Source organism: Grammomys surdaster, unplaced genomic scaffold, assembly GCF_004785775.1.
Source record: "Grammomys surdaster isolate TR1022 unplaced genomic scaffold, NIH_TR_1.0 227, whole genome shotgun sequence".
NCBI classification, from domain to species: domain Eukaryota; kingdom Metazoa; phylum Chordata; class Mammalia; order Rodentia; family Muridae; genus Grammomys; species Grammomys surdaster.
In genome coordinates, this window is record NW_021604672.1 from 3831423 (window position 1) to 3846113 (window position 14691).

Sequence of the window (14691 nt, forward strand, 5' to 3'; positions counted from 1 at the left end):
TCTCGGCAAGTCTTTTCCTTCCTCTGCTGAGGTTTCAGGCACCTTTACCCTTTCCTTGCTACTGGGACCCAGAATACTGACTCCAAGATTCCGACCGGCGGGGGCGGGCCCGACGGGGACTCCATGGCAGGGGCGCCCGGGACAACCCCCCGCCCCCGGGATGCAGTGCTCCAGGTCTGGGTACACCGGGCTGCTCCGAGGACCCCGACAACTGGGGGGCCTGTGGGAAACGCAAGCCGGAGTTCCGGGCCGCTCTGGGATGTCAACCTCACGTCGTAGGAGTCCTCGATGTCAACCCCGGGGTTGAGGCTCCCCGGCCTCAAAACTCTAATTTCCTCCTTAGCCCTCTGAAAATGTCCTGGGACACAGGGATCGCTGTGCGTGTCAGCTTGCATGCTCTGACAGCGCGCGGGACCGCCTCACCTCCTAGTGTAGTTAGGGCCGACCCGCTGAGCTCCGCACTGCCAAGGGACCCGGATGCCCCGCCTCCCAAACTCCTGCCCCCAGGAAGCCGGAGGACAACGCATGCGCGCGACGCTGGTCATGCGCACGGGCACTCCCCTCCGCTCTCTTAACCCCGCCCACCCCAAGTTTCCCAGCGAATCTGCCGTCAGGGACAAGTGGGCTGTCTATGGGGCCTGCACCAATTGCACAGCGCATGCGCAGCGCGCTCTCAGCGGAGCTGGGTCGGGCTAGTGAAGCTCCGGTTTTAGGGTGTGCGGACCCCCTGGAGAATGACCGAGGTCGGTGCAAATTGGTTGTGACTGCCGTCACAGTGTCATCTACGCCCCATCCGTGAGTGGTCGTTTTAGTGGTTGGGTGCGGGAGGGAAGAGCCTCCGATTGCGGAGGCACCCATAGGAGGCATCCCATCTCTGTATACTCAGTAGCCCTTGCCTCAAACTCGGTGCCCAATATTGAAATAAGCTCACACCTATAATCTTCCTGTTGAGAAAATGGTTACTCCATTATTTCGGAACAGGCAAAGAGCTCCACATAATCTTGTTCCGGTTCTTTGACACACACCACCTCCAGCCATTAGCAAACACTGTGTGATCTCCCCGCTCCGATAGACCCAGAATCCTGGCCATTTCGCTGCTGTGACTTTTAAGTGATGGTTCAGGCCACCAACGTCTCTGCCTGGGTTATCTATCGACTTGTGGAGTTTATGCGTATGTTTGAAGGAAGTGAATAATGCTACTGTATTTTGTGGAACCTTCACATTCTAGGACCCAATTCCTTGTTCTTTTTTTTTTTTTTTTTTTTTAGATTTATTTATTTATTATACAGCGTTCTGCCTGTATGTATGCCTACAGGCCAGACGAGGGCACCATGTAATCGCTGGGAATTGAACTCAGGACCTCTAGAAGAACAATCAGTGCTCTTAACCTCTGAGCCATCTCTCCAGCCCCTTATTCCACTTCCTAACATAACTCCCTCACCATTAGTAATTAACTTCCTCAAACCGTATCATTTAATGAAACTGCAATGCCCAGCTGTGACATTTCAGTGTGATCTTATATGAAAATTATAATAAAGATGGAATATCCATAAAAGGCAGAGCTTTAAAAATAAGCTGTAATCCCTTGTACTTTTGGGGAGAGGTTATATTTTTAGACAGGGTCTCACTGTGTAGATCATACTGTCCTCAAACTGCTGGGTGCTGAAATCACACCAGAGGGCCACCATGTCTGTAGAGTTAAATGCTTCCCTTAAAAATAATCCAGTTTGAGTGGGGGGGGGTAGGTAGGGGTACATCCGCAGAGAAGCAGGAGGAGGGGTGAGGGGATAGGGGGTTCCTGGGTGGGTGGGGGATGGGGTAAGGGGGCAACATATGAAATGTAAATAAAACATCCAATAAAAAGAAATAATCCAGTTTGAACTAGAGATTGAGCTCAGTTACAGAGCATATTCCTTGCATGAATGATGCTCTGGGTCCGATACCCACCTTAGCAACAATTACAACTGCATTCTGTTTCAGGAGCAAGATCACCAAGACCTGGATTCTTTGTGGTTGTGAATTATTTAGCCAGATTGAGCCTCAGTTTTCCCAGCTGGAAAGTGGAACTAATTGTACATATCCACTGGGATGTTCATGAGCTAGGTGAGTACTAATGGTTGTATGTAAGAATACTTACTGCAGGTCAGTCTGACTCATCTCAAGCTTGAATACTTTCCTAAGAGGCGCTTTTAGTTGGCTCACTCATGTGTGCCTCGGATCCTCCCACGTGGACATCTCTATAGAGCTCCTTGAGTGTTCACTCATATGTGACCACCGACTTCATTCAATTAATTCATACTGCCAACTTTACAGAGTGCAATATGTAGTGTGACCAAAAAGTCACCCTAAACCAGGCGGTGGTGGCACTCAAGAGGCAGAGGCAGATGGATCTCTATGAGTTCAAGGTCAGCCTGATCTACAGAGTGAGTTCCAGAACAGTCAAAACTATATAAAGAAACCCTGCCTCCAGAAAACTAAAATCGAAAGTCACTCTGATACACAATCCTCTGGGTTACATGAATTGCTCAACAAAATTCACTAGGAGCAGGTAGATCATCTTGGACAATACTACAGGACTATATGAGAGTTTGTCTCATAACTGGAGAGTCACAAGTTCAAGGCTAGCGTGGACTACATTGTGAGCTCCAGGCCAGCCTGAGGTAGTGGGTGGCCTGATCTAAGGAGAGGAAAAAAAAGATAAAACAAGAATGTTTGTCTCTGGTGGGTTGAATTAGAATGACTTACAGTTGGCTCGTAGTTTTGTACACGTGGTTCCCAATTGGAGGACTTTTTTGGAAAGAATTGTTGGAGGAGGTGTGTCAAGGCAGGGCCTTTGAGGTTTCTAAAACCTACACCATTCCCTTTGTTGGGTTGGTGGCCATAGGGTTGCTAGGACATAGGGTGCTAAGATTCGCTATCTTTGTAAACAAGGGATCATCGTGAAGTGTTGCCACTCTCCATGGTTCACTTCCATTTTGATAAACTAAAATTATAGTGATGATGATAACTCTTACACTCGTCCTACTTGGTTTGTAGGTAGTATTACCATATGACCGAGAACATGGCAGAAGAAGAGGACTATATGTCGGATTCCTTCATTAATGTTCAGTAAGTAAATGTGTACACCTAATACGATGGCATCCAGGTATCCAGAAGACACATTACAGGTTACAGGTGTGTGCAGCAGTGTCTGGGTTTTTGCAGTTTTAGGGATTACACTCAGGGTTTCATGCATGCTAGGCAAGTACTCTGACAACTGGGCTACCACCCTAGCTCAGGATGTTTTTTAAGATATATTTTAATTTTTAAATGTTATTTTTCATTGGCGGGAGAGCACTGCACCCATGTGGAAATCAGAAAACAACTTTTGGGTGCCACTTCCCTCCCTCCAGTGTGCATTCTAAGAACCAAACTCAGGCGCTCAGGCCAACACGACAAACCTGTTTACCTGGGAAGCCATCTTGCTATTCCAGGACATTGTTTTTAAAATATGACATTAAAATCAACCTTACTTTCAGGCATGATGACACACACCTTTAATCCTAGCACTTGGGAGGCAGAGGCTGGTGGATCATCCGACTGAGTTTGAGTCAGACTGTTTTACAGAGAGGGTTTCAGGACATCCAAGGCTTCACAGAGAAACCCTGACTGTAAACAAACAAACAAAAAGTCATCTTCTTGTTTCCTAGAAAACACCCTGTGTCCATACACAGATACATAGACAGTCATTTTCTCGTCTCTCTCAGGGCTAAGCATGTTACTTCTGCTCTTGACCCTCGATGGGTGCCCTCTTCTGTCTTGTATCCTTGTTTGCCTCCTCCCTTTATGGAATTTTATTCTCCCATCCAGCCTTTATTCAGCTTTACTGTTCATTGTTATTTACCTCTTAGAAAAATTACTCCAAAGTAATTCTAACATTCTCAACTTTATATTGCCTTCAGCTTCCCACAGTCTGTAACTCATTGCTCTGCTGCAAACTGGGAGCAAACTTCCCAAACTCATCTACAGCATTCTGCTGTTTTTCAGAGACGACGTCAGACCGGGTGTGCCAATGCTGAGGCAGATCCGAGAAGCCCGTCGAAAAGAAGAAAAGCAACAGCAAGCTAATCTGAGAAACAGACAGAAGAGCGTGAAAGAGGAAGAGCGGGAAAGACGTGACATCGGATTGAAGAATGCCCTCGGCTGTGAAAACAAAGGGTTCGCTTTGCTCCAAAAGATGGGATACAAGAGTGGGCAGGCTCTGGGCAGGAGCGGTGAGTGACGTGTGGGGCTGGCTCTGTGCTCATCAGTCCTTTCAGAGATGTCATCGCACGTCCATTTAAGATGCCTCCCGTGCCAGCATGAACTGCTTTGCCTCCTGTCACAGCCTTGAGGGAACTGGCAGGCGGCTGACAGTGGAGTCTGTGAAGAATGATGGCAGGTCATGGGTAGGGAAGCACAGTGGTCAGACAGCAACACAGCAACTTTGGAGACCACAGCAGGACTCTTCCCAGGACGCCCTGCACCTATGGCACCAGTCTGAGTGACCTTCCAGTTGCAGAAGCCATGTTCCCCTTTAGGAAATGAAACTGCTTATTAAGATGCAGCAGCTATAAATGATGGCTTCAGTTTGCTTTTTTCTATCTTACTTGCTTTGATTTTTTCATCGTAATTGCTTTGATTTTTCATATAGGAAGACTATTTTCTCTTGAGGTTTCTGCCCACTAAGACTGTTGTGTCTGTGATGTCACTTTTTAAAATGGCATAAGTCCACTGGGGAGGCAGAGGCAGGTGAGCCTCTGTGAGTTCAAGGCCAGCCTGGGCTACCTAGTGAGTTCCAGGACAGCCAGAACTACATAGTAAGACCCTAACTTAAAGAAAGAAGGGAAGAAAGAAAGAAGGGAGGGAGGGAGGGAGGGAAGAAAGGAAGGAAGAAAGACAGACAGACATAAGAGGATAAGTGGTCTTACTGAGAAGGAGATAGTTAAAGGCAGGAGAGGCATTAGTTAGGTGTATTTGCTGACAGAGTGTTAGTTCCCAGAATTCAGTTTGCAGTTTCATGAGACTGGGAGGGGGATTAAGAGCATTGTAATGTTGCATACTCTACTGACTGACCTGAACTTTGTGATAAATAAAGTATTTCTAATTCCCTCCCCCTTTTTAGGAGACGGTATTGTTGAACCAATTCCTCTCAATGTCAAAACAGGTATATAATTAAGTCATTTTTTATTATAACTATAACTTAGGTTGTTTTGCTTCGTAAAAACTATGTGATAGTTGTCCTTATAGTTGCTATCATCAGAAGCCTGTGAAATAGTAAAATATTAAGCTTCTAAATCTTTTTAAAGTTATTTTTATAGTAAGTTTTGATGAAATAGAAGTACTGGAATATAAATCATAAAAAATATGGGGACCAGTCTTTTGTAATATCACATCTTCAGGAGATGGGGAAGGTAGCCTGGCTACATAGTGAGACTTTGCAAACAAGTTAAGGACGAGGGATGAAGCCCATTTATTGACTACCTGCCCACCCAGTGTACGGCCCCACCTCTGGTCCCAGAGCCACAGAAACTGGGGGGAAAGAGTTACAACTGTGGAGAGCACAGTTTCTTATTTATTGTAATGTACTAAAAATGTTCTAAAGCAGATTTATCAGTGGCAGTTTTTGTGCCTAATTCCTTGGATTAATTCAAGAGAAAAAAGCATACGCTTAAGAAAATGTGGTAGTTGATAATTTTCCTAATTTTTAAAACTGTGTGTAGCATTACTATGTTGGATGAGACAGATCTTTGTCAAAGTCAAACCATGCATTTGGGCCTTAAGACCAAACAAAAACTAAATCCTCGTATTCTCTGTTGCCATTTTAATGAATCAAGTTTGGATAATTGTATTCTAGTGAGAACTGCATTTAATTTCTTAAGTATTTAAATTGTTGTGTTTTGAAGTTTTTTTTTAAAAAATAGTAATTTCTTAAGTTCCTCATCAGATTTTTGTCTATGACCAGGAAAAAGTGGCATAGGTCACGAGTCATTATTAAAGCGGAAAGCAGAGGAGAGGCTGGAAAACTACAGGAAAAAAATTCACATGAAAAACCAAAACCTAGCAGAGGCCACCGAGCAGTTTCGGTAAAGCAATTGCTTTGAGCTTGTTTTGCTTCCAGTCCACTTAACTGTGGTGCGCTCCTCGATGCTTGCATCCGTAAAGTAGTGGGATGCAGACACCACTGTACCGTTCTCCTTCCACCAGGATGCGACTGAAGAGTAAGCAGGATGAAATGAGGCTGGAAGGAGACCTGAGAAGAAGCCAGCGAGCTTGCCAGCAGCTGGATTCCCAGAAGGTAGGTGGGCTTCTGCTTCCGGTTCTGTAGTGTGGGTACCTGGAACAGTTTGACTCATGTTTTTATTAACGAAAAACAAAAATCAAAACAAAGCCCTGTTTATACGTCCTCACCCCAGAAGCTGTCATTTGATGTGCACCTCCGACAGTGGTGACTACTGGCTTAGTCCAGGAGCTCACTTCCTAGTTGTCTAGCAAGGGTTAAACGACCTTTCTCTTCCTCAAACTATCATTACTCAGGACTGAAGTGTGTAGACATTCTGTTCCCCGTTATGTTTAATTTACCAGAATAACTTAATTTTAGTCTATTACTCACACTTCTGTGTATCTTTTGGAAAAAATCAAGGTGGAGTGCTTTTATTTCACACAGGAATAGTTTTAAAAGAAATCTTTGTCTTTCACAAAACACAATGAGTACTATCAAAGTAAAATGACTTCACTTGTCTCAAATATTGGTGTAATTTCCATGGTGTGTAAGCATCTGGGAGGAATGTCCCGCTTCACTGTATTCCCATCGTCTTACGTGTGCTCCTGACACTTACTGACCTCCCTCCTAGCACGTCTATAGTTTTATACCCAGCGCCCATCTCTCCTGCTGGACTGACAGCGGGAACTTGGAGACAGACTGCTAATTGTCCTCTCAGCCCTCACGGTGGTCCAGTTCTCTACTGAGAAATTATACTCCGTAAATATTATTTGGAAGAACAAATTCACATTAACACAAACATACTATGACACCACAAGTATGCTTAGCTGTGTTTTAAAAAATAATTCTGTACTTTCAGAATATTCAGGTTCCCAGGGAGGCGTGGTACTGGATGAGGCCCGAAGAGGAGACTGAGGAAGAGGAAGAGGAAAAGGAAGAGCAGGATGAAGATGAGTGCCCAAGTGAAGATTTGAGTGTATGTGTATGCATTGCTCATTTGCTCACAGCAGGGTCATGGCCTGGCTCTGCTAACACTTGAAGCTGGGTAATTCTTTGCTGTGGGCAGCATGGTATGATGTGTAGCAGTATCCGTGCTGCTTGGCTTGAATTCTAGCACCCTGACTAGGGGTGGGGAGAGAATGAAGAAAGGGCAGACACAGACAGGCATACAGGAAAACTAGGGTGAAGTGGAGTGCTCACCTTACAGGTTACCTACTAACCCCAGCAACCTTTCGATCCAGTGGGTTTATTAGGAACAGCACTGGGTGGGCCAGGCTAGCTGGTCTTGATGACGTGGGCGGGCTATAACACTCCAGAGGCAGAGACCAGTGTCTGTACATGCTGGTCAATCATTCTCAGCCCCCTGAAGAGAGCTTAGCTGTTCTCCTTGAGCCTCTCCTGTGAGGCTGAGGCAGTGGAGTCCTCACCTGGCCATGCCGATGTCAGCAATACATGGTCATCCAGGATTCATTCACTCAGGGGCTCCCCTGTTCCCCACACAACCGCATACCAGGTCCTTGCCCTCGAGATGCCATTTGCACTTCCTCTTATGACAACCAAAGAATGTTTCCAAGCATTTCTAAATAACCCTCAGCTGAAAGCTGCTGGTTTACGGGACTGTGTTTCTAGCTCTGAGATCAAAATTTCCTAGAACTTTTCCATTTAGTTTTAGTCCGCTGTCTTGCCTGAGCTTCAGTTTAGATGACAGATTTGCTGCAAGTGCAAATGATTGCAGTTGGCTTTGTTTCTGGTTAAATTTCTAAAAGTGTTGCTACTGTGTACCTCATCCAGTCACAAAACAGAGAAAATAAAATCAGAAGGAAGTAGAGTGTCACCAGAGATGCCTCAGCAAGTGAAGGCCCTGCTGCCAAGCATGACAACCTGAGTTCAATCCCTGGGACTTGCTGGAAGGAGAGAACTACATGCTGGAAGGAGAGAACTAGCTCTCCCATATTTTCCTCTGTTCGCCAGTTGTCTCTTGTGGGCAGGTGGTTAGTCAGCTGAGCCATGCCCAGATATCTCACCTCTATTCTGACCCCTTGAGTAACTGAGAGTGCAGCAGAAGAGCTGCTGGGCCTGAGTTATTGGACTAAGATCCAGGAAGCACGGTCCTGGTCAGTATGAGCCTGTGTCTGTGTCCTCTCCCCAGGTGACAGAAAAACTGCACATCCTCACTGGCTACTTACGAGAAGAACATCTGTACTGCATTTGGTGTGGGACAGCCTATGAAGGTAAGAAAATGGTCTATACTTTAAAATGTACTGCCTGTTGTTTATTTTAATAAAACTCACATTTCCTACAAACAGTAGAAGTGGCTTCTTATTCCATTCAAGTTGCAATGTAGGACTGGTATTGCAAAGAAATAGTGACTATAGAAATAATTGAGTTGGAGGCTGGAGAAATGGCTCAGAGGTTAAGAACACTGACTGTTCTTCCAGAGGACATGAGTTCAATTCCCCTCTCCCTCTTCCTCTCCATTTTCCCAACACCCACATGGCAGCTCATAACTCTGTAACTACAAAATCTGACACTCTCACACCCTCACATAGGCATACGTGTGCAGGCAAACACAAATGCACATAAAATAAGAATAAATAAATTTTATAAAAAAGAATTGAGTTCTTATTAAAATCCAACATTTAATTTTTCAGTAACTGAGTGCGCAGGAGGGAATTTTTTACCATTCTCTTACTAAAGAAATAATTTCAATTCTAAAGAATAACTTAAAGGCCAGGCGTGGTGGCATACATTTTTAATCCAAGCACTCAAGAGAGGCTGGTGGATTTCTCTGAGTTCAAGGACAGCCTGGTATACATAGTTCTAGCCCAGCTACGGCTACAGAGAGACCCTATCTCAACCACCATCTCCATCAAAAACAAAAACAACAACAACAAAAAGCCTTGAAGATAATGATTTTTTTCTTGGTTTATTTTTGAAGATTCATTCTTTGCTATATGCTTGCATTAAGATTTTAGAACTAATTTTTATTTAGGCAGATTATTGTCCCTGACTCATACACCAGGCTGGCCTCGAACTCAGAAATCTGCCTGCCTCTGCCTCCCAAGTGCTGGGATCAAAGGCGTGCGCCACCACCGCCCAGCTTTGCCAGATACCTTAACAGAGCCAATTGTCTTCCTTGTTCGTTTCACCTTGACTGACTTCTAATTAAGGAAGAACTTTGTATTTGAGAATGAAGATTTTTTTATATAATCATTTTAATCTCTTAAACTTTTATGTGTGTAGGTGCTATGCCTCTGTGTACATTTATGCACCCCATACGTTTAGTGTTCATGGAGGCCAGAAGGCATTGGCTCTCCTGGTCCTGGAGTTAGACAGTTGTGAGCCACATGCAGTGCTGGGAATTGAACCCAGGACCTCTGGAAGAGCAGCCAGAGCTCATAACCACTGAGCCACATCCTCAGCCTTCATCTCCTCATTTTCATTATTGTTTTAATCTTTTCCCCATTTATTTTGTGGAATAAATAACAGACATGATTGGTCAAAAATACTATATACTATCTTATAAGTTTACCATAAACGTGTATTTACCTTTTATTTCTCACACATAAATTACAGATAAAGAAGACTTATCTTTGAATTGCCCAGGACCAACGTCTGCGGATCATGACTGAGATTGCTCCCAATAAAGTAAAATTGTTTATGTGGGTAGGGAAAAAAGGCCTTTGTATAGCACTTTATTCTTTGAGAAATATGTTTTTCTTTGGATAAAATTGCTCACTGATTTAGGTAGATGTTACTGTTACTTCCAAATCCAAGTACCATAGACAGGAACTATTAGGACTTAGGTGGCCTCGTGATGCTTGTGGAGGTTAGGGTACCAACAGGTAACGGACTTAGTGCCCTCCTTACTGTGGATAAATTGAGAAGTAAGATACGGTAATAGGAAGAAATCAGTTGTCTGCTTTAGGGCTGTACCTGGATGGAAGAAGGCCTGCCAAGCCTGTCCAAGATCCTGAGTTCAGTCACCAGCACGACAATTAAGCCCACTGGCATGAAGCTGGAATACAGAACAAGGCCAGCTCTTTCTAATCAGACTACCTAGTAGTTATTTGGAAAAATGGCATGCCTGACCTCTGCCTGTGGAGCCTGCTTTGTGTTCTAGAACCGGTGTCTTGAATTTTATCCTGGTTTGTCTTTTAGAATAAACACAGCTGTTAAGAATACCAGATAGCATCTTGTAAGAGGGCACCAGTACCTCAGGTGGAAGCATTCTTTTTGGAATGGGTTGTCCCCACAGAAAGAATGGAACAGACCTGTATAGAATTTCTAGACTTCATGGGTCATAGAAGGCTGTAGTAACAACACTGCCATTTTTTTCAGTTGCAGCAATGGCTAATTCTGAAGCCAACTGCTCCCCAATAGTAACTTTTGCTTGAAAAGTATCAGCACCCTTTTCAACCAGCTGGACCCCATAGTCTCTTTAAGTGGCTCCCATTTACAAACTGGATTAAGTCAATAGGTTGAGTTGGATCAACTCGACCTAAATCAATGAGATACTGTAGTCTCCTGAGACTCAAAGGCTGATACTGGTGCCTGAAACTATGTCCTTCAGATGCAAAAAAAACTGGGAGTACCTGGCTGACCCTGCCAAGTTTCCTGAAGCAAGGCTTGAATTCGCCATCAAGTCTGGCTGCATTCTTCCTGATATCACAGAAGACAAACTCTTGAGAATGCTTAGCACTTGGAAGGATCCACGACAGATTTTCTTTGGTCTTGTTCTTGGCTGGGTAGTAAATATGGCAGATAAGGAAATTCTAAAACCTACAGATGAGAATCTTCTTAAGTATTACAGTTCCTGAACTGCCTTCCAGACTTGTGAGCCTGACAGGCTGCATGGATTCTTGTGGGTCTTAAAGCCTTCGGATTGGTACCAGCCTTCACTGTGGTTATATCTCTTGTTCCTTTTCCATCTTAAAGAATAGGCATCAAAAGCTTCATGAAAAAAAAAAAAGGAATGCCAGATAGCATTTTCTAGATGCTAGTTCTCTAGAGTAGGGAACACATCACAGACTAAGTAGTCCCTGTCAGATAAAACACTTCTCTCTGGGAAAGGAAGGAGTTCCGAGTCAGATGATCCCATACTCCTGGGTCATCTCCAGGGTCGGACCTCAAAGTCGTGGGCCTTTTTCCAAGTTAGTATGCCCAGGGTTCTCTTCTAGTGGTCTCATCTGAACTGATCAAGGGTAGCACTTAAATACCCACTTTTTAAACTCCCAAGAGTATGCAGCAGCCTGCCCTTGCTTTTCAAAACACCACAGCATCACAAGGGAAAGCACTGCAGAGGAGTGACTGAAGGAACACAAAGTGGTCAGCACAGTGTAGCCCAGAACAGCAGGAGGACTAGGGGAGAGCCGACTTTCCCAGGTGACCATGTGACATTCCAATAGTAGTACACTAAGCCTGGGTTCTGAGGGACGGGTTCTGAGGGACGGACAGGACTTGACTATGCAAAGCTATGAGGAGGCGGCTGCTCTCTAACTCAGCAGTTCTAAGCATAGAAAATGGACCCACACAAGTCTGGTTTTCTGCTTTGAGTAATCTTGTCAAAAAGTAGAAACAATCCAAATGTCTAGTGAACAGATACATAAGTTACATATTTATACAACAGGACCCTATTAGCACAGAGGAGTGTATTACTGAGACCTGCTATGTGGATGAAATTTAAAAAATGATTGGTACATGGGAGTGACACTCTTAGAAGGTGTGGCCCTGGTGGAGTAGGTGTGTCTTGGTGGGTGTGGCTTTAAGACCCTCATCCTAGCTGCCTGGAAGTGAGTATTCTACTAGCAGTCTTCAGATGAAAATGTAGAACTCTCAGCTCCTCTGCACCATGCCTGCCTGGATGCCGCCATGTTCCCACCTTGATAATGGAATGAACCTCCGAACCTGTAAGCCAGCCCCAATTAAATGTTGTCCTTATAAGACTTGCCTTTGTCATGGTATCTGTTCACAGCAGTAAAACCCTAAGGAAGAAACATTTCTATATGAGAAACACTCCATGTAAGGTTCTATTTATTTATATTCATGGAATGGGCATATCTATAGCCAGGAGGCATATGGGTGGTTTTCTAGAGCAGGGAGAAGGTGATGAATCTGTTAATGGATGTGGGTTCTTTGAAGTGACAAACATGTTTTAAAACTGAATTCTGTGTTGATGCAACTCTGAACAGAACAAACACTGTCAAAGTGTAGATGTTGAGTAAGTAAATTGGTTACAATGTGAATTATAATGAACAATATTTTTACTATGTTTTTAAAATTAGGTAATATGGGTATGGGTGTAGGCACGGGTACCATGTGTACAGGTTAAAGGACTACTTGTGTAACTCAATTCTTTCCAATCATGTAGGTGTTGGGGATTGAACTCTGGTTACCAGGCTTGGCTGTAGGTGCCTGTACCTGCTAAGTCATCTCGCTGTCCCTAAAACTTTAAGTTGAGGGGAATTTCAGGTACAAACAATGGGAAAGCATATGAGTGCTAGATCATGTTCAGGTAAAACTAAGCGGGTCTGTGTAGCTGTGCCTTAATCTGGTAATACCAAGCATAGGACCCACTGGGGAGCACAGCTGCCAAGTCACATTTCTGTCCTCCAAACCCATAGTAAGTGAATATAATGCAAATGACCCAGTCTGTGGTAAAATATTGCATCTATAGGAAATTAAATATCACAACTAAATCATCAGCCAGGCTCCACATAGTCTGGAAGCATTTTGTTTGTGCCACAGTGCTGCTCCAGTGTTCAGTTAGTGTTGAAGTTAGTGCTAGTGTAACTGCACCCATCTAACCACGGGACGGACGGGATGCGTGAGCCACTTCCTGGGGAGAGGACATTCTACAGACATATGTCAAGTTCCTCAAGCAAATGTTGAGAGTAAAGAAAGCACAGGGAGTATGCTCTCGAGTAAAAGGACATGTCAACCAAAAGGAACCTTGGATTCTCCTGGTTTTTGAGATTGTAAAATTGAATGCAGACTAATTATGTGATAATTATGTTTTTTAGTTTGAGTAGCAGTTGTGTGTGATTTTATTACTATTACAAAGAACTTATCTATTACAAGTCAACTTTTAAATATTTATGGCTACAACTGAGGTTCACTTTAAAATTTTCCAGCCAAAGAAATAAAAAGGAAAGGGGTCAGCATAACAGCAAAGGTAAAATATTATTATTTGTCAAAGCCGCACAATGATACAAGACTCATTCTTGTTTATTTGAAGATAAGAGAATAGTGAACAAAAATATTTCTTATAATATGTTAACATGCCAGAGAACCTTGAGTTCTGGTGACCATTCAAGTGGGAATGGATGTTACAAGTCTGTGACTAGTGAGTCTGCAGATGATGAAGACTCGGAAAAGCTGACATTCAGATAGCCCATGTCACATGTAGTAGCTATGTACACAGGGCATACTTACTGGGCATGCAGCCTGTGCAGTTGCATGACACCATGCCACTGTCCCACACTTAGTCTCTTAAAAACCACATTGTATTTCATTTTAAACTAGGTCCCATGATTATGAAACCAGCTATACATGGGTATAGTAACACATAAATCTATGTGTATACATATGTATCAATTATGAATATATCTGATATAAATTTATGTTAAGTCTACATGTATATTTTTGTTACATATGTGTATTTAGTAGAAATGATATATTTACTCTGATAAAAATTTCCTAGTGAAGCAACTAGGTAAAAAAGTTTCTTTCAAAAGTGTACCTGGAATTAGTAAGTGAGGCCCTTCTCTACCCCGCTGTTGCTCTGATTAAGATACTTGGGATTTCCTAGTTTGGAGACTGAGAAAATAAATCCTCAGAAGTAAATAAAAATGCTAAAAGATGCCGGGCAGTGGTGGCGCACGCCTTTAATCCCAGCACTTGGGAGGCAAAGGCAGGCAGATCTCTGAGTTCAAGGCCAGCCTGGTCTACAGAGTGAGTTCCAGGACAGCCAGGGCTACACAGAGAAACCCTGTCTTGGAAAAAAAAAAAAAAGATAGTACACGTATTTTATAATGTAAAAATACCAGTAAGAGAAGGGTAAAATGTTATACTCTCCCTGACCATATTATTTGGTATTCCTCTTAAATGCAGGAATTTGTTCATTAAAGCTAATGTTAGTCTGGTTTAAAAGAGATTTTTTTTCTACCTAGAAAATTTGAAAAATGTGAATAATATGCCAGATCCCTGTCTATCCTCTCTTATATTTGGTGATGGCTAACATCTACCACAGCTGCTTTCCTTTTCTTCTCTGTGTAACTCCAGCTCAGAGGATCTGGTGTTCTGTTTTGGCCTGGGCTGTCACTGCGCTCACATACAAAAACGTGGACATGCAAATAAAATAAATATTTCTTTAAAAGAATAGTTTCTGAGAGAGAGAGAGACAGAGAGAGAGAGAGAGAGAGAGAGAGAGAGAGAGAGAGAGAGAGAGA

General features: G+C 43.5%; 2 protein-coding genes across 4 annotated transcripts in view; one reads left to right on the forward strand and one right to left on the reverse strand.

Moving 5' to 3' along the window:
* Heatr5b (HEAT repeat containing 5B) overlaps window positions 1–492 on the reverse strand; it is a 77471-nt gene extending 76979 nt beyond the window's left edge. For 2 of the 3 annotated variants that reach the window (XM_028773431.1, XM_028773430.1), the window contains exon 1: window positions 424–477. The gene's annotated coding sequence lies outside the window, so the exon portion shown is untranslated. Of the gene's footprint in view, window positions 1–423 lie in introns of all 3 variants that reach the window. The other variant, XM_028773429.1, reaches the window with a different exon arrangement.
* A 179-nt stretch (window positions 493–671) lies between these two features.
* On the forward strand, window positions 672–10425 carry Gpatch11 (G-patch domain containing 11). The gene is made up of 10 exons (XM_028773436.1): window positions 672–795; window positions 1981–2103; window positions 3037–3108; window positions 4027–4253; window positions 5144–5185; window positions 5984–6104; window positions 6226–6316; window positions 7101–7217; window positions 8391–8472; window positions 9818–10425. Exons 3-10 carry the CDS (start codon window positions 3050–3052, stop codon window positions 9871–9873), a joined length of 795 nt encoding a protein of 264 aa, XP_028629269.1. The 5' UTR covers window positions 672–795; window positions 1981–2103; window positions 3037–3049; the 3' UTR covers window positions 9874–10425.
* The last annotated feature ends 4266 nt before the right edge of the window (window positions 10426–14691 follow it).